The sequence below is a fragment of the Bos indicus x Bos taurus genome, chromosome 5 (genome assembly GCF_003369695.1).
Source record: "Bos indicus x Bos taurus breed Angus x Brahman F1 hybrid chromosome 5, Bos_hybrid_MaternalHap_v2.0, whole genome shotgun sequence".
Classification (NCBI taxonomy): Eukaryota; Metazoa; Chordata; class Mammalia; order Artiodactyla; family Bovidae; genus Bos; species Bos indicus x Bos taurus.
In genome coordinates this window covers 45,826,198-45,844,542 of record NC_040080.1, presented here as the reverse complement: position 1 = coordinate 45,844,542, position 18,345 = coordinate 45,826,198, and the positions used below count along the sequence as shown (strand labels likewise).

The 18,345-nt window shown below is 48.2% G+C and overlaps 1 protein-coding gene across 3 annotated transcripts; it reads left to right on the top strand.

Annotated features, from left to right (window-relative positions):
• The first annotated feature begins 1,182 nt into the window (after positions 1 to 1,182).
• Positions 1,183 to 15,581, top strand: LOC113892668 (apolipoprotein L3-like). 3 transcript variants are annotated; one of them, XM_027541802.1, is made up of 5 exons: positions 1,183 to 1,271; positions 8,365 to 8,405; positions 8,587 to 8,692; positions 10,482 to 10,602; positions 13,561 to 15,581. In XM_027541802.1, the coding sequence occupies exons 3-5, from the start codon at positions 8,662 to 8,664 to the stop codon at positions 14,417 to 14,419; spliced, it is 1,011 nt and encodes a 336-aa protein (XP_027397603.1). In that variant the 5' UTR covers positions 1,183 to 1,271; positions 8,365 to 8,405; positions 8,587 to 8,661; the 3' UTR covers positions 14,420 to 15,581. The 3 variants fall into 3 exon arrangements, with proteins under 3 accessions (XP_027397603.1, XP_027397605.1, XP_027397602.1); XM_027541804.1 differs by having other exon boundaries at positions 8,321 to 8,405; XM_027541801.1 differs by lacking the exon at positions 8,365 to 8,405.
• The last annotated feature ends 2,764 nt before the right edge of the window (positions 15,582 to 18,345 follow it).

Below are 18,345 nucleotides of genomic sequence, written 5' to 3'. Positions count from 1 at the left end.
CAGCCCTCAGGGAAGGGCAGGCGGGCCTCCATGGGGCATCCAGGTCCACTGCAGTCACTTCTGCTTGAGGCAAACCGAGAAGTTCACCGGACACTCAGACTGTGGGAACTTGACCTGCATTTCTTCATCTGTGAAACGGAGCCAGCACTCTTAGAGCTGATGTGAGATTCAGCAGGAAAGTCATGGATGGTGGGAGCACAGCGTCTGCCACACGCTCAGCCCCATCCACAAAGGCTCTTTGCTCAGGAACCAAACGGAGACAGGGCCAGTGCTCCGTTGCAGACTTCTCTGAGTCACCAGGACACTGGTTTTCTGATAAAAGTCTTCCATTTGGAGAGAAAAAAATCTGTTGTCAGGTGGAGATAAGCTGAGGTAGCAAAGGGCAGCGTGCTCTCAGCCCTTCCCACGAACTTCTGCATCCACCTTATGGCAGTGACCACCAAGGCTGGGCCTCCTCATGTGGGTCACTGGGACTAAATGCACTAGTTCCGTCCTTGCCAGCAGGGCTAAGTCTAGAGGGATCTGATCAAAAGGGATTGTTGGAAGGTCATGGACAGAGTGGCTGAGGGGTGGCCTTAGGCCCCCCTTCTAGGTGGCATGGGAGCAGAATAGGAAACTGTGGCCTCTACAGAGAGGTCACGGAGGGCTTCTCAGAGGAGGTGATGCCAGATTTGGGCTTTGCAGAAAACATTTCTCCCGGTTGGATGCAGCAGGTGTCCCTGGCAGAAGAACCTAGAAATGTGAGTGAATCCTAGAAGCCACCTGGACGTGGCCCTCAGCAACAGAGTATGACCAGTATGCACTGAGCAGCTGGTCTGTTCTAGGACTGTACCTCATGCTGGTGGCATGAAGGTGAACGAGGCAGGCAGGCTGGTGAGTGTGGGGTTGTAGGGGTGAGAAGATGGAATGGGGGGGTGGTGGGGAGTGATTTGCCAAGGTACTCACGGTGTGTTGGTGGCAGGTCTTCCTTCATGGAGCCTGAGACGGAGTGGACTGTGTCAAGAAGGACGTGGAATATCAGGACTGGGCTTCTTTCTCTAAGCAGGTCAGCTGGAGGTGGAAATAGTCCCAGGGTGGGGCCTGGTGGGCAGAGTGTTTGTTTGACTTGAACCACTCAGAAGTGAGGGTTTTACTTTCACTTTTGCTTCCCAGAGTATATCTAGGCACAGAGAGTATGTTTGGTCATTGCAGAGATGCACAGCTGGCGGCTGCCTCTGCACAGCTGAAAACGTCTGGATCTTGTTCACACTCAGCCAGAGGAAAATCCCTGGGTAAGCAAAGTGGAGGGCCCTGCCCATCTCCCCATCCTCAGGATGAATGTCTGAGAAAGGATGATGTCACTAGTTGACAGAAGAAGGGAACTGGAAGCGCAGAGAGGTGAGGTCATGGCCAAGGCAGCAGGTTAAGCAGGGGCAGAGCCTGGATGTGGAGGCAGGTGTGTGTGAGGGCTTCCTCCCAGCCGAGGGCCCCTAAACAGAGCAGAGGGAGGGCCACAGCTGCTCAGGTGGGCTCAGCTCAGGATGTGGACTCCTGAGACATGAGCAGCAACCCCAGAAGGAAGGTGGGTGTTGGGTGTGCTTAGTACTTTGGGAAATTGGAGGAAGCAGAGAGGGTAGAGGAGGACAGGGGAGTCAGAGCCTCCCCTCCTATGGCCTGGCCACCTTAAAGCTGTCCCCAGGGTGCTAGGCTGGGGCTGATGGGGGAAAGGGGATTTTTTTCAGTTACAAGGAATCAAGGTTTGTTGAAAAACCTTGCCTCTGAGAGCCAGGCTTAGTGCTAGGCCCTGAGGGACACTGTGGCCTGGAGAGGGACAGGACACCAATCGGGGAGTGAAGGGCGTTGGCTTCCTGCGTTTGTCAGACCCTCTGCTCAGGATGTGGGTGATGGGAGGTCCTGTGTGGGGAAGGTGGCGCTGCTGGAAGAAGTGAGAAGGGCTCACTGCACAAGGTCCACATACATCCCGGTGTTGCAATCTTAAGATAAAAAGCCGAACTCTACAGACATCAGTATAACAGGAGGGGCATGAGCTTAGATCTATAGTTTTTACCGGCAGAGACAACCCTAGAAACGTTGGGTTATTAAAACCACATTCCCACCCTGCCCTTGTACCCATGTCCAAAGTCCTGGTCTTGGCCTCCTCTCTGCCCACAGAGAACTGTGTGACCCTGGGCAAGCTACCCCCTGGGGAATTGTTTGTTCTATTCTCTTACTAAGTTTTTTAAATCTGATTTCCACTTTTCCCTGTGGGTGCAGATGTTTTTTCTGACCTGGTTTATGGGAGCCTTGGCAATTTTTTTTTCTAAGAGTTCAGTAGGTCAGAATTTCCATTATATCTTGTGGAATGTGTGTATTTAGAAAGGCTTTCTGAAATCAATGTTATTTTTAATGCTTCCTTCAGTCCCCTCAGTTTTTTCTCTCTGGTTTACGTTGGATCTTGATTGATTGATTAGGATCTTTAGTTTCTTCTCCATTCTCTTCCTCTCTCTCCACTTCTCCCGTCCATCCCTTTCTAATTTTAACAGGGGAACTAGGGTTATGCTGTGTCATCGAGAAGCTGCTTCTTTCATGTCCCCATAAGGGATCCCACACCTCATATTTTGGCCAGGCTGTGCCCAGGAGGGTGGAGGGTGCCCAGAGGCACTGGACAGGAGGAGCAGCAGAGAAGAGACAGGGCCCCTGATGATGCAGGAAGCGTTCTCAGATCTGGAGAAACTGAGCAAAAAGGGACCACGACCAGGAAAGTGCGGCCTTCAAGAGGAGCTGGAGAGCAACTGGGGGAAGGTGGCAGAGGGAGGTTTGGAGCTGGGCCTCCAGGGACAAGTACCCTGTCATGCGGAGAGGCCAGTGGGGAAGCACATGTCATGGGGAGGGGCAGCCTGTGCCAAGTGAGGTGCCAGTCTCGTGCAGCAGGCCCTGTGGAGACAGAGAGTGTGAGGAAGACAGAAGCTGGGGCAGTCGGGTCCGGGTTCTCGGCCAGGGACTTTCTTAACGCCCTTTTCCCTTCCCAGGGAGGGTGACTGCAGGCACAGGAGGGAGATGGTTGGGGAGAATCTGTCTACACAAGAGGAGGGGAGGGATGCATGACTGGCCATGCAGCTGGGCAGGCACAGGGTTCTCCAGGGTCCTCCCCTCTCCCACCAACAGCCTTTCCAGAAAGGAACCAATCAGAGGCTAACAGTGGAGGAAGCCCTGGATAGGAATCCAGTAGAGGAAGAACTATGAGCATCCACATGCATCTGAGGCCCCAGACAAGCCCCTTGGCCAGTCAGGACCAGGCCAAGAATGGGAGGGAAGGATGGAAGGATGAGGTGGATGGTTCAGATGCATTTGCAAAGTTTTGGCATCACCCAGGATCCAGCCCTTTCTGCCTAAGCCCTCCTCTTCTCTCTGACTTGGCTCTTGGTCCTCGTGATTCATGACGTCATTCAGCTGCCCTGGCTTCTGGGTCATGCAGCTTCCAGGCAGAGAGGGCAGTGCGGGACCAGCCAGCTCTCTTCTCCCACCTGTTTCAAGGTAGACCTGCCTGTGCGAATTTTCTCCCATCACACAATCAGTGCCTCCAGCCTCCACCACCCGGCACACTCCCTAGTGAACAAGTTACTCTTCCTGAGGGACAACCCCAGGCATCACAGAAAGAAGGTGATAGAAAGATTCTAGGATGGGGGCTCAGGTTAGGGGATTTGGGGGAGGCTCTAAGGAAATGGGAGCTTCCCTGATAGCTCAGTTGGTAAAGAATCTGCCTGCAATGCAGGAGACCCCAGTTTGATTCCTGGGTCGGAAAGATCCCCTGGAGAAGGGAAAGGCTACCCACTGCAGTATTCTGGCCTAGAGAATGCCATGGATTCTATAGTCCATGGGGTTGCAAAGAGTTGGACATGACTGAGAGACTTTCACTCACTCACTAAGGAAATGGGTCCACTCTAGATTAGGTGACACAGAAAATGAGGGGCATTTCTATCAGTGGGGGTCTCGATAACTCATCTGTGGAGAGGGGAGACCAGAGTGAGCATAAAGGTGTGACTGGTAAAGAAGGAGCAGTCATGCTTTTCACCCAAGGGAGGGGGTGTGGTGTGGTGGGGGCACAGTGATGGGTGTTTGCTGTCTCCTTTGCCCCTGCTTTCAGGGTGACCCTGTGTGAGGCTGGAGTTCTGTTTGAGTCTTTACATCCAACAGGAGAAGAGCAGCACCCTGTTGTGATACCAGGCCAGCCATGGGATGTCAGGGGTATTCTTTCCTTCTCAGTCCTTTATAATGGTCACATAAATAGACAGAAAGGAATATACCCATCGATTTTAAGACTCCTCTTATTATTAAATTCAATTAACAATGAAATATTTCCCACTACACTTACTCCTCTCTGCAGCATAGCTACCTTTTGTAAGCTTTATGTCTCCCTTCTTAGCCACACTTGATATAAACTCTTCTCATTGAATTATTATGAACTCATGGCCTTTGTCAGACTCAACGTGGCCCAATGAAACATGATCATAGTATTCACTTTCCATTGTCAGCAGCATTATTATATGTGAGTTACACTGAAGTTGCTCAGTCGGGTCCGACTCTTTGTGATCGCATGGCCTGTCAGAGGAGCCTGGCTCCTCTGTCCATGGAATTCTCTGGACCGGAATACTGGAGTGGGTAGCCATTCCTTCTCCAGGGGATCTTCCCAGGGCTCGAACCCAGGTCTCTCACATTGTAAGCAGATTCTTTACCATCTGAGCCACCAGGGAAGCTCATTTCATGTGGGTGCCCCTTCTAAATGCTGCTCTGAACGTTTCCAAGAGAATCTTTGCCTTTGGGGGTGTATAGCTGCCAACCTGTGGATATAGATGCCGACCTGTGGAACTGACCTCCCCTTCAAGGAGTCTTGCTTCCTTTGAGTGGACAGAAGCCCATGGGTGCACATGTTTGTGGGCAAGGTGCTGCCAGATGATGGCTCTGTTTAAGGCCACAGGTCACTGTGATTGTCCTGGTTTATGTGTATTATCATCCCTCCTTTTCCTAGAGAGCTTGGCTTCATCATCACAAACATGTCTGCTACACTGACAGTTGTCACATCGGGTGTCAGCTTACTTCTTATTGTCTCTTAATCCAATTGCTTCCACCAGCTTTATGTGGTGGTGCCAGAAATCAATCCATTCTTATGGGTTACTAACTACTATGAAGTGACTTCTGCTTTTATAAAATTAAAAAAATCCAAAATGCTAAATGCATATGTTTAAAACAAACCAGTTTATACAGAGGGTTCTGCACACCTCGTATAAAAATCATTTTCAGTTGTTTGCTTTTTCTTTAGGTAATTAAGCAATATCCTTAGATAATTTCCTGATTTACAGGGTCATTGAGAGAAGTAAAAATAAGTGAATGCTTGAGAAGCACTTAGAATGCTGCCTGGGGCAAAGTGGGAAGTCGTCAACCACAATAGCTAATAAACATTAAGTATCATATTTTTCTTTTCCTAATTTAAAAAGTTTGATACTATTAACTTACTTCTTACCAGGTAAGATAATGTTTTCAGTTATTCTTATATTTTTTCTTATATCCGTCCCTATCTTCTCCTAATATCATTATATCACTAATCTTACATCTTCTGTTAGAAAACTTTGTGGTTATATGCACTTTATTTGTGCCATTGTTTCTTAGGCCCTCAGGTTCAACTGGTGTTTCTTGATTCCCCACTTTGTAAAATGAGACTAATTCTCTTTCTCCCTTCAGTGATTCAGCTTCCAACTTCTAGAAGTGTGATTTAATGTTTATATTGATTGACAGCAAATAAATTAAGTTCTCATATTTAAATGCTTTGTTCTAGAAGTTAAAAGTCAAAGAAGAGAATTTACATTTTGTGATGTTTTAAATGTTTTCTCTTGAGTAACTTGTATTAACACTATCTATCTGCACATACATTTTGGCACAGCTTCAGTTTTTCCTGATGTTTGGAATTGCCTTTGTTTTCACCCCGTGCACTGTCTGTCTTCAAATTTCCTCCATTTCTTTGCACCTGTGCCTCATATGATACCGAGTCCCCTGTCCCCACAGACTCTGGACTTTTTACCCCATTCTGAACTGGTTTCTCTCTACATCTGCTGTGTGCGCAGCTGTGATCCTTGGATTCCCTTCTCTCTGGGTTGATGTTGCTGATTCCTGGATCACATTCAGGAATCTTTCTTTCTCTTGGTTATCCTTTGCATCATCATCACACACACACCTTTCTTTCCCTCTGCACCTCACTCTCAAGTAACTTGCTAAGGAACGACTGTGAATAGCAACGTTTCTATTCTCCACTTAGCTCCATTTCTTCTGTCATTTAAAGAAAACTTCTGGAAGCTTTTTTTGACCTTCTTTTCCAATCTTTCTTTAGACTTATTTGGTAAACACTTATTAATTCCCAAGATTTTTTTTGTCTGTTTCATTTTTTCCCACTTCTCAGTGTATCTCATTTTATGACAAAAATCCTTTCTAATTGACTTAATGACCTGGGTTCAAGTTTTAAAAATTATTTTCTTCCTTCAGAATTGTCCATCCATCTCTTCTGGTGTCATTTCTCATCTGTTTGTCCTAGTCACCCTTTTCCACATTGTCATCGTTTCCATGTATCTAATCTTGGACGACCCATTCATATTTAAGAGGAAGTAAAGTTGACCGGTAAGCTGCCCTGTAGAGTGCTTGCCTGCTGCTCCTGCTGGTGCTAAGTCACTTCAGTCATGTCCGACTCTGTGCCACCCCATAGACCGCAGCCCACTAGGCTCCCCCAAGAGTACTGGAGTGGGTTGCCATTGCCTTCTCCGAGAGTGCTTGCCTGAGGACCCCTAAATTCCAGAATACAGAAATATTTTTTCTGGAGTCTCTGAATTAAGATTTTCCTCTGTCTGGTGTGGATTTGGGTGAATATGTGATGGAATGTGGGTTGCTGGGACTATCCCCTGCTTTCTCCTCTGTGTCACTCTCATTTTGCTCTAAGCAAGCATTCCTCTCGCCTGTACACCTTCTCTCCGTTTCTTCCCTCCACTCCTCTTTATTCAGCAGTCACTTCTTCATCCAATCAGTCTTCAAACTATTGCTGAAAACTCTGGGCTCCTGCTGCCCACATTCCTGGCTTTATATTAGCAGCAGAGCACCAAGAGGCGAGGTATGGGCTCTTGAGCCCAGTAAGTGAGTTGAAACCTAGTCTGTCATGGACAAGATTTCTGACCTTGGGCAAGTCACATACCATCTATGAAAAAAGGAGGGGATTTTGCGTACATATCTCAAGGGTTACTGGAATGATCCAAATTATATTCGGTAAAGTCTTAGATCAACTATCAGTACAGAAAGACGACCACAAGCACAGAGACGCCTGCTCTCAGTAGCCATTATTACAACTGTAAGCATGTTTCATATCATTTCAGTCAGGTGTCAGGAGGAGGAGCTGATAAATGCACTTGTCTTCTTACAATTTGCTGAATGTAATCAACGTTTGCTTCCTTTCAACATCTACCAAGGCAATGTAATCCCAAACAGAATTTAAAAATTCTCTCTCAATAAAAATCTGTTTTAAAGTAGAGACTTCTGAGAATTGGCAAGATTAAAAGAATTGACACCCTCATATATGAATATAATTGTAATCAATTGGTGCAATTTTTTGGTACAACAGAGCGACTCTAGGTATGAAAACATTTAAAATGTTTAGAACCCTGACCAAATCATTCTACTTCCAGAAACAGCTTAAGGACACGGTCTCAAGTACAGGCAAAGTTTCATACAAGAAGCGTGTTCTTTACACTATTATTTACACAAACAATTAGAAACACCCCAAAGTGCCACAGTCAGGGGAGGACCGCAGAGAGGACTGGGTGCCATCCAGGTCCTCAGCTGCCCAGGGCAGGGCTGCAGGGAGGGGGTTGTTGAGAAAGGCTCCTGCGGAAGGAAGGAGGATGTGGGCTGTGGGAGCTGCAGCACCAGAAACTTGATCAAGGCAGAGATTCAGGCACAGGGAGCAAGACATCATTTTGGAATAAAAAGAGTCATTTACCAATTAACATATATCCCCAGGTAAGTATTTTTGTATATTGTTGAGAGTAGAGCATAGTTATCATTAACCTGCTATTTGAATCAGAAAGACTTGGGTTCAAGTCCAGACTCTGGCACCAGCATGAAGTCTTGGGCTGACCCATGTTTAGGTGAGTTTCAGGAGCCTGCACATCATAGACACTGAATCAATAGTAGTTATTACCAATTAGTGACACAGGTGTCCGAACCTCACATAATTCCCAGAGTATTCCTTTCTATGCTCCTTTCTATGTGTTCTTCTGTCTCTGGTTTTACTGCTCCTATAACTTCACAGATGGCTGTCTCCTGTCTGATTACCTTCTCCCTGTGCCCCAACAGGAGAGCAGGACTCTGACTCAGCTTGGAAGGAGCTGTAGGAGGTGAGTGACTTTTCTTAACTAACAGCCAGCAGAGCCCAGAGGACAGGGAAATGCAGAGTGTTAAGCCCTGGTGGCACTGGTGTCCATCCCAGGGGAACCCACCAGAGGCCTCCCCCTCACTGCTCCCTGCAGCCGCTGCTCACTGCTGATCTAGCCCACAGTCTGTTTTCTCTTCCCCAAGGGTGAAGCCACACCTCCTTCCAGACCGACACAAACAAGGAGTGAAGGGAGATCTCTGGGAGCCCCTGCTGCCACCATGAGCTCTGAAAACTTCGGACACTGTTCAGGTAGTCAGCTCTCTTTTCCCTGGAAGGTTCCTACTTGTGACCCAGATTGAGGGAGGTGTTTCCAGGCAGAGTTAAACTACAGAGGAATCAAGAACCATGAAAAGGATGGATAAACATCCTTGAGTTTTCAAGAGAGGCCAGGAGATTCCCCTCACCCTGGGGTCTGCCCATAGCCTCCTTCCCAGCCCTCTCCTCAGTATCCATGACCAAGGTGTTGACTTCCTGCCTCTCCCACCACCCAGCAAGTGACTCAGGACGGTGGCTGGGAGAGCACACGTGGAGCATGGAGAGCAGATGGCAGTCCCCAAGGCCAGGCAGGCCTGGGAGAGGAGGTCCTCCAGCATCATTGGAGCATCTCCTGCTCTCTCCCTTGGCTCAAGCCTCCTCCCATTCCCTAACCTTGCGGCATCACCACAGGAGCTGTTTCCTCTGGCTCTTGCACAGCCACAAGCCCAGCCTCTCTGCAAGGGTCAGTGGACCCTGCTCTGAACCCCAGTCTGGCCTTTGCCGCCTCCCACTTGGAAGGGAGGGGTGATGAGGATCACATCTGGCTCCACCCCTCCTCCACCTGGTGGATCCCCTCCCCTGCCCATCCTACAGTCTGCGGTCAGAAGCAGGAATCCACTCACATGGTAGTTTTACTCAATGGCATGTGGTCCTAAAGTCTTTTGTAAAAGTAGGTAACATGAGCTTGTGATGTTTTCTAAGTTTCGTGTGTACAACATTATATTTTTACTTCTATATATGCTACTGAATGCTCACAACCAAAAATGAGTTGCAAAGAATCCCCTTTGTGTGCTATAGAGTAGAATGAACAAATCACAGGAGTTTTAAATGGAGGTAGGATTCAAAGTCTTGTCCAAGAAATGTCTGACACTTGTCCTTGGATTCAACCTCAGAGCTCTCAGCTCTGTGGCCTTGGGCTGTCCATTGTCTTGTCTGAGTTTCTCTGCTGTGAAATAAGGATAATTCCTCTTTGTGTGGATTTACCAAGAAACACATTTGATATCAAGTCCCAGCCCACACACATATAGATAGCCTGGCCACCAATATCTTACCTACAATTCCATAACCTCCAGATTTCTGAAATCACTCAGGGATTTTGATAACTCATTGAGGAGTAATCTTACCCTCTAGTGATCTGAGGCTATTTGTAGTCATTACATTCTTTATCCCATTTAACGTGAGTATTTGTTTCACTGCCCAAACATGAAAGCATTCATTTATAGGGTGCTGCCAGTCTATTCTGTAAGTGGTAACTAACAAATCACACTTGCTGCTTCTTCTTTTTGTGTGTGTGTGTTCAGTTGCTCAGTCATGTCCAACTCTTTGCAACCTCATGGACTGCAGCCTGCCAGCCTCCTCTATCGGTGGGATTCTCCAAACAAGAATATTGAAGTGGCTTGCCATGCCCTCCTTCAAGGGATCTTCCTGACTCAGGGATCAAATCCGCCTCTCTTACATCTCCCACATTGGCGGGCAGGTTCTTTACCGCTAGAACTCCCTGGGAATTCCAACTATGACCTCAATTTACCTGGGAATCCCACGTAGGACCTCATTTCACCTAAACTCCTTACAAGTCCTATCTTCAGAAAGGTCACCAGGGGGTTAACTCTTCAACACAAATTGGTGGGGAGGGGGGACAGTCCATCCATAACCCTAGGTGACCTCACCAAGAGCACCCCAGGTGACTGCTGCTCAGCAAGAGGAATTTTAACTATTTTATACTCAATAACATTTATGCCCCACCACTAATTCTTCTAATCTTATTCCCTTTTCTTTCATCTAGATACTGAGATCTTTTTTGAGGATGTCGTTGGATGTCTCTGGGACACAATGAGCAGAGAGAAGCTGCTACTCCTGCTGAATGAATTCCTGGAGAGAATTAAAGCTGAGGCCAGTTTGTCCAGGTAACCGGCACAGGTGCACCAGGAAGGTCACCCATGTCCCCCCAGCACCAGGCCAGCTTCCTCCTGGAGTAACACCTCCTCCAGGCAGGACCCTACTGTTGGGGCTAGGGATGTTCCTTCCCAAGATCCCATCAGGAATGTTTCCTCCATGTCATTTGCTGACAGTGAATGATCCTGGGTTGAGAAGAGATAAAACCTGCAAGGAAGGGGCAGGTTATGTGACCTTGGACAAGTTACTGAACTACTCTCTGCTTTGGTTTCTTCATCTTTTATTGTTATTGTGAGGACACTGAGATCATGCATGTAAAGTGCTTCCCATAATGACTGACATGGAGTAAGTACTCAGTCAATAGTCACATTTAAAAAGTTATTGGGAAGCGACATGGGTCAATGGTCTTTCTGGTGAGGAGAACCAAGCAGAATTTCCTTTGGGGACAAGTTGGAAAATCCTGACACCACCATTTGTGTCCTGGGCTTCTGCCTACAGTATTTCTATTCCCCATGTTAGGAGCTGTACCAACCCTGCAGGATCCTGCTGGGCCATAAGGGACAGAGGCTAGAGAGGAACTGGAGGAGCTGGGGGGATCCTGAATCTAGCCGTGCCCAACTCCTGGGCCTGTGAGCTTAAGACTTTGAATCTCAGCTCTGTCCTGTGTCCAGTGGGAATAGCAGTTCTGATGGATTATGATAAGGTGATGGCCTCAGAGTGAACTGCAGAGTCAGAGGTGGGGAACCAAGTGCAATCATCTTGTCCAAAAGACCAGGGAGGCCTGCACCAGGGTCAGACCCAGGACTCAGGGTGGAGCAGCGGGTCCAGGTTGGAGGACTAGTAGGAAGGCTTGGGCAGCAGGACCAGGAGCAGAGTCAAGAGAGTGGGCCCTAAGGACACAGAACTGAAGGGACTGTGACCCTAGCAGAGGTCCCCTGAGTGGGAGAGGGGAACATTTCTTCCCTCCCTGATGGAATCCCCTCATGCTGGACTAGAGGGCCCTGGGAGACTGTGTCTGCATACCCTGCCTGGGACCTGGCTTCTCACTCCATCTGGGACCCTCTTCTAGTCTACATGGAGTCCCCCTGACAGTGGGAAGGCCCTATGGCTCAGGGAGCCCTCCAGGGTCACAATGAGTGGCTGTGATTGTGTCACATTTGAGGGATTCTGAGGATTCTCGCACATCCCCACCCAAGAGGAAAACACTTCCTTCACCATCCTTGCAAGTGCTGGTCTCCTTAGGCTCAGCCATTCAGATGGATGTTACCTCAAGTCCCTTGAATCTTTAGAGGTTCCACAAACTTGCACACAGCCTTGGGGTGAAGGCAGGTGAAGCTGTTGCCAGGTAAACTGTGAGTTAGGTTGGTGATCCCTGAGCGATTGAGGGTGCTGGGAGATGGGTCAGGAGTCAGTGAGGTGAGCTGGACAGTCCAAGGGAAACCAGCGCTCATAGCACATCTCCTGCTCCCCTGTCCACTGGGGCAGTGGGTGGACCCAGTGACCTTCTTCTGAGAAGGTCAAAGGCACAATGCTTAGAAGACAGCAGATGGCAGACCAAATGAGTATAAGGTGTCTTCTAGCTCTGACTTTTGGGGTTTAAAAAATTCTAAGTCATAGAGACAGCCAATCTGCAAAGTATAAGGGCACAGTGCCCTGGACTGCCCTTACTTTGACTTCAATGGCAAATTTAGGGGATTCCCAAAACAACTCTCAGGTTCAAGAATTCCCTATAGAATGGAGAGGACACACTGAAAGCTTCATGATCCCAGGTACAGTTTACTACTGCTGCTTCTGCTAAGTCACTTTAATCGTGTCCGACTCTGTGTGACCCCATAGACGGCAGCCCACCAGTCTCCTCTGTCCCTGGGATTCTCCAGACAAGGACACAGGAGTGGGTTGCCATTTCCTTCTCCAATGCATGAAAGTGAAAAATGAAAGGGAAGTCTCTCAGTTGTGTCTGACTCTTTGTGACCCAATGGACTGCAGCCACCAGGCTCCTCTGTCCATGGGATTTTCCAGGAAGAGTACTGGAGTGGGGTGCCATCGCCTTCTCCTACAGTTTACCACAGGGAAGGATAAAAGTTCCCACCAGCCACAGGGCAGAGTCTGGGCAGGTTTCACATACGAAGCTTCCATTGTCCTCAGGACACGTTACTGACCTGGATTCGGTGTGTGATAAGATGCACGGAGTACTGCCTATCAGGGACACTTACTTGCTTACAAGCCTAATTACCCTGACCTGTCATCTCCAGCCCCTCCTGGAAGTCAGACTTGTGCCCTAGTGTCCAGCTCTACCAGATGGCAGAACTGATGCCATGGGACCCAGAGACCCTGGGTTACTTGTCACCTCAGACTGACCAGTGGCCAAAGACCCAGGCAGGCAAGGACACTCCTATCAGCCAGAATTCTAGGGGCTTAGGGACCACTTCCCAGTAGCCAAGGGCAAAGGGCAGGGAGACTTCTCACTACACACTGAGACCCTTGAATGAAGGTTTTCTCCTCCAGTCCTACACGTCTTTGTCTGTGGAGTTCCCACTTCAAAAACTCTTTCAAAGTGGTGGTGTTGACCCCCTGTGAGATGTCTTTACCACATACCTTTTCTTTGGCTGAGCCATATGGCCTGTGGGATCCTCATTCCCCAACCAGGGATTGAGTCAAGGCCGGCAGCGGGAGTGCAGAGTTGAAACCTCTGGACCCCCTGGGAACCTGGGAATTCTCTCAAATACCTCTCTTAAGTTGCCAGTATCCAAATGTGACCTCGTTTACCTATTCCAAGTTTAGCTGTTTCAAGATGGAGCATCTACAAAGTATGAAACATGTTTAAGGTTGAAAGAGAAAAGTTTACATTTATAAAATTCTTTTCTAATGATTTATAGTAACATATCTGTATTTATGCAGGACATATATTATGGAGCCAATTTTACAGACAACAAACTGCCTTTCTAATCCCTTGACCTTCATCGTTACAGGGAAGATGCAGATGAACTACATAAATATCTGAACGAATTGAAAATATCCTTGGTTGAGGAGGGCCAAGAAAGACTCTCCAAAGAGCAGCTGGACAGGAGGAGGTTTCTGAATCAGTTTCCTCGGGTGAAACGGCAGCTGGAGGAGTTAATAAACAAGTTCCACGAGCTCGCAGACAAGGTTGAGAAGGTCCATAAGGGATGTACCATCTCCAACGTGATGGCCCACAGCACTGGTGCTGTGTCTGGTATTCTGACCATCGTTGGCCTGGCTCTGGCACCCGTGACAATGGGGGCCAGTGTGGTGCTCTTGGCCACTGGGATAGGGCTGGGAGCAGCAGCTGCTGTGACCAGTGTGTCCACCACTATCATCGAACATGTGAATAGGTCATCAGCAGAAACCGAAGCCAGTCGCATGATGTCAAGTCTCATCGAGAAATGGAAGGTTCTCCTAGAGGTACTCAAGAGCATCCCCGCAACAGAGAAAGTCACAGAAGCTGTACAATGCACTGAAATGCACATCCATGCCATGGAGACAGTCCAAGACATTCCTGGCTCTGTAGCCAATGCAAACATCTTCATGAGCCCTGTGAGATTCTCAGCCCCAGCCATCCAGCAGATACAGGCAGGGTTCAAAGCCACAGCTTTAACAATTAGCAAAGGAGTCCGGGTGGCGGGTTTGGCCACTTCAGGGGTCTTCCTCCTGATGGATGTGGGCTTCCTGGTGAAGGAGTCAATGCACCTGCACGACGGTGCAAAGACAGCATCAGCTGAAAACCTGCGGCAGCGGGCCAGGGAGCTGGAGAGGAAGCTGGAGGAGCTCACCCAGATTTATGAGAGTCTGCAGGAGGACCTGATTTAGCCACCCCCAGAACAGTGCGGGGTCCAGGGACATGTGAGGGGCTAAAGTGCAGAGGTACCTTGTTAGAGGGAAGAGCTGGAGACCACATTAATGGAGCTGGAGACCACATTAGTGAAGCTGGGTGTTAGGATTTGGCATTAGTTGAGCACAGCAGGAAAGGGATGGATGTAGGTGATAGATGAGGAGAGAGAAGGAAGGGGCCTGGAGCCTAGATTAAGGGAGGAGTGGGGACCAGAGAATGAGAGGTGGGGAGAAAGCACTTTTTTTCATACTAAGAACGTTTTATTTTGTATTGGAGTATAGCCAATTAACAATGTTGTGATAGTTTCAGGTGAACAGCAAAGGGACTCAGCCATTCATATTCATGTACGCATTTTCCCCCAAACTCCCCTCCCATCAGAAACCACTTTGGACTAAAGATGACACTGGAGGCAGAATAAAGGGAGAGGTAGGCGAACTAGCAATGAGAGGCCAGGTGTACGAACGGGTTGAAAATGGGAGAAGGTCAGTTAGGATTGTTGGGATCCCGAAGTAGCAGGGGCTCCTCTATCGCCCTCCACAGGCTGTGATGTCCCAGCAAGAAGAGTCTTCCCCTGGTGGTGGTCTCTAGACCTCTCCTCCAACAGCAACTCACCTTTGGTCCTAGTTGATGTATGTTACTTAGGCAGTGACTTCTTTTGTTTGTTTGTTTTATTGAAGGATAATTGATTTACAATATTCTGTTAATTTCAGGTATACAGCAAAGTGCTTCAATTATACAGGTATCTATGTATTTATCTGGGCTTCCCAGGTGGCGCTAGTGGTAAAGAATGTGTCTGCTAAGCAAGAGACACAGGTTTGATTCCTGTGTAGGGATTCCCTGGAGGCTGAAATGACACCCACTCCAATATTCTTGTCTGGGAAATCCCATAGACAGTGGAGCCTGGCATGTTACAGTCCATGGGGTTGCAAAGAGTCAGACACAACAGAACACCTGAGCATGTGTATATCTATATTTGTTTTTATTCTTTTACATTATAGTTTATTACAAGATATTGAATACTGTTCCTTTGCTACTACAGTAGGCAGTCCCTACATTATTGGTGTGTATCTGTTAATCCCGTCTCCTAATTTACCTATCCCCCCAAAACTTTGGTAAAAAGTTTGTTTTCTTTGTCTATGAGTCTGTTTCTATTCATTTGGTCATTTGTATTTTTTCTGGATTCTACATATAAGTTAGTATCACGTATTTGTCTGACTTACTTCACTCAATATGATAATCTCTAGATCCATACATATTGCTACAAATAATATTATTTCATTCTTCTTTATGGCTGAGTAGGATTCATGGAGTGTATACATGTACCACATTTGCTTTACTCATTAATCTGTCAACAGACATTTAGGTTAATATCGTGTCTTGGCCGTTATGAATAGTACTGCTATGAACATCAGGGTATGTGTATCTTTTCAAATTAGAGCTTTAATTTTTTTTGTAGAAATATGCCCAGAAGTGAGATTGCTAAATCATATGGTAGCTCTATTTTTAGTTGTTTAAGAAAACTCCACATGGTCTTCCATAGTGGCTGCACTAATTTACATTCCCACCAACAGTGTAGAAGGGTTCCCTTTTCTCCACAGCCTCAGAGCATTGTAGATGTAGGTGATGGCCCCGTGATCGCTGTAGGGGAGATAACTTATTGTAGTTTGATTTGCATTTCTCTAATAATTAGTGATGTTGAGAAGGTTTTCACGTACCTGCTGGCCATCTGTACGTCTTCATGAAGAATTGTCTGTGTACATCTTCAGGCAGTGGCTTCTTGATGACAATGGTGGTGATGATGTTGGTGGCAGCAGTGGTGTGACAACACAGTGGATGGAACATCTGACACGTTGCCAGGAGCTCTTTGGTTCCAGAGTGCACCAAGAGACCAATGAAAATTGGTGAAATTTCCATGAAAATTTGTTATTTCATGGATTCCATGAAAATCCAAATGTGGAGGAGGAACAGAGGTTGATTAAAAGAAAGAAAGAAGGATGAAACAAGGAGGCAGAAACAGGTCAAGGAACTTTCGGTGTGTCAGGAGACGAAACAGCCTGGGACCAACAGACACGACTCTCTGACCCTCGGTTTCTTCTTCAGCTGGGGGGTGAGGCTGGATAAGATATTTCAGGTTGCTCTGGTTCTCTCCACCTTGTTTTCCTTAGACTCTGGTTCAATAAATATGAGCTGATTCACTGAGGCTTCCTTGCGTTGACTGATGGGTTAACCTGGGCTCCAGATGCCTGACCTCCTTCCCCGGGAACCTGTCTCCCAGGGTCTTAGGGAGCACGTCCTCCATGGCTCCTCCTGCCTGCCTGCTGGGCTCCCATCCAATCATTTCCCTAAGATCCTGGAGCCCTGCAGGCTTCGTGGGATGCCCGGGGGAGCCCATGTCATCTGAATTGGGCTGAGCACTGAGATGCTCCTCCTCTAGTCCTGGGGACCAGAATGGACACCCAAGGGTGATTGAGAGCAGAGGGCTTGTGTGCAGGTGTGAGAGAGGGTTAGCCATATACAGAGGGGAGAGACAGCACACACCTCACCCAGGCTGCCTTCATGTATCAGTAGGACTCCTGCAGGAGCTTCCAGAACTGCCTTCCTGTGTTTACCTTGGGGCACTTCCCTGCCCCACTCATCTATTCCCCGCTTGGGCTAGAATAACCCATAGAGTATTGACCTTAACACAACTGCTTTCACCACCTCCACAGCTAACCGTGACTCTGAGCACAGATGCTGAAGCCTAATTGCAGACCTAAGCAGTGTGCTGGAGCTGGGGTCCCCTGAGGGCAGAGCTGGAGGCCAGGCTCACTCGATCTCCAGGAGCAGGACTGAGGGGCTAGGGGATGGGAGCAGGGATGAAGGAAAGTCCATCCAAGGCCATGTTCTGATCTGGTCACCCCTCTGGGATTGCACCTGCCTGGACCTTCTGAAGAGCTTTCATGGGATGCCTCAGGCTCCTCCTCTTGCAGGAGGAGAGGGGAGCATCTGGGTGTGGCTCTCACCGCCATGGGCCTGCTCCACAGGGCACCAACTCTCTGTGTTTCCATGTGTGGAGCATGCGAGCACCTAACTGACTCCAATGCCTGAAGCCCAGGGCAGGAAGCCAGAGACCCAGGACCTGGAAATGATCCCAGGACGTCTCCTAAGTCCCTCCTCACGTGCTGCAGGGCCCTCTCCCCATTTTTGTCCAAACCTCCTTCGGAAGACTTTCCTCAGTGCCTCTGACTCTGACTCCCTCTCATCCAGTGTTACCCTGAGGCTACAATCAGCCCTTCCATTCCTTCCTGAAGATGTCAGCAGTCATGGCCAGCATCTGTCTGATCCCCAAATCATGAGTTTCATTCCTTTTTAATTCTTTGTAAGTTCCTGGGGAATTCAAATCCTGCACAGACTTCTCCTGGGCAGGGTTCCAGGCACTGGATACAGAACCATTCAGTGTCTATCCCCACGTCCCCACAAACCCTTAGAGCTGGACCCCATTCAGCTCAATGTGCAGATGATGCAATTCCACAGTGACCCCTGTGTCAGCTGAGATCCCTGTGGTTCTGAATACAAAAACTGAGTTTGGTAAGTGAGCACAGAGAGCGTGCACTGGAGGGATGCAGGCCAGGTCGGAGAATGGAAAGAAGCCCCCAAAGCTGCACAGTTCAGGAAGGACAGAAAGTAGGACAGGTCCCCCTGCAGGAGCTCACAGTCTGTCCCCAGAGGCCCCTTCCAGCAGGAAGCTTAGGTCCAAGGCCCTGGAATCTCAGTTTCAGGTTCCCAGGAGACAGAGGAGCTTGGGTCTGAGGACTATATTCTTGGACCAATAGGTCAGGCGGAAGGATGAGGAAGATGAATGGTTAACAGGGACCTGAACCCTGGGGGGAGAGTCTCAGGAAGAGAGACTCCAGATTGAGTGCTT

Coding starts and splice junctions, on each gene's coding strand:
- LOC113892668 (XM_027541801.1), top strand. CDS start 8,662: ATGAGCTCTGAAAACTTCGGACACTGTTCAG. Junction 8,693..10,481: donor AAACTTCGGACACTGTTCAG/GTAGTCAGCTCT, acceptor TCTTTCATCTAG/ATACTGAGATCTTTTTTGAG. Junction 10,603..13,560: donor GCTGAGGCCAGTTTGTCCAG/GTAACCGGCACA, acceptor TCATCGTTACAG/GGAAGATGCAGATGAACTAC.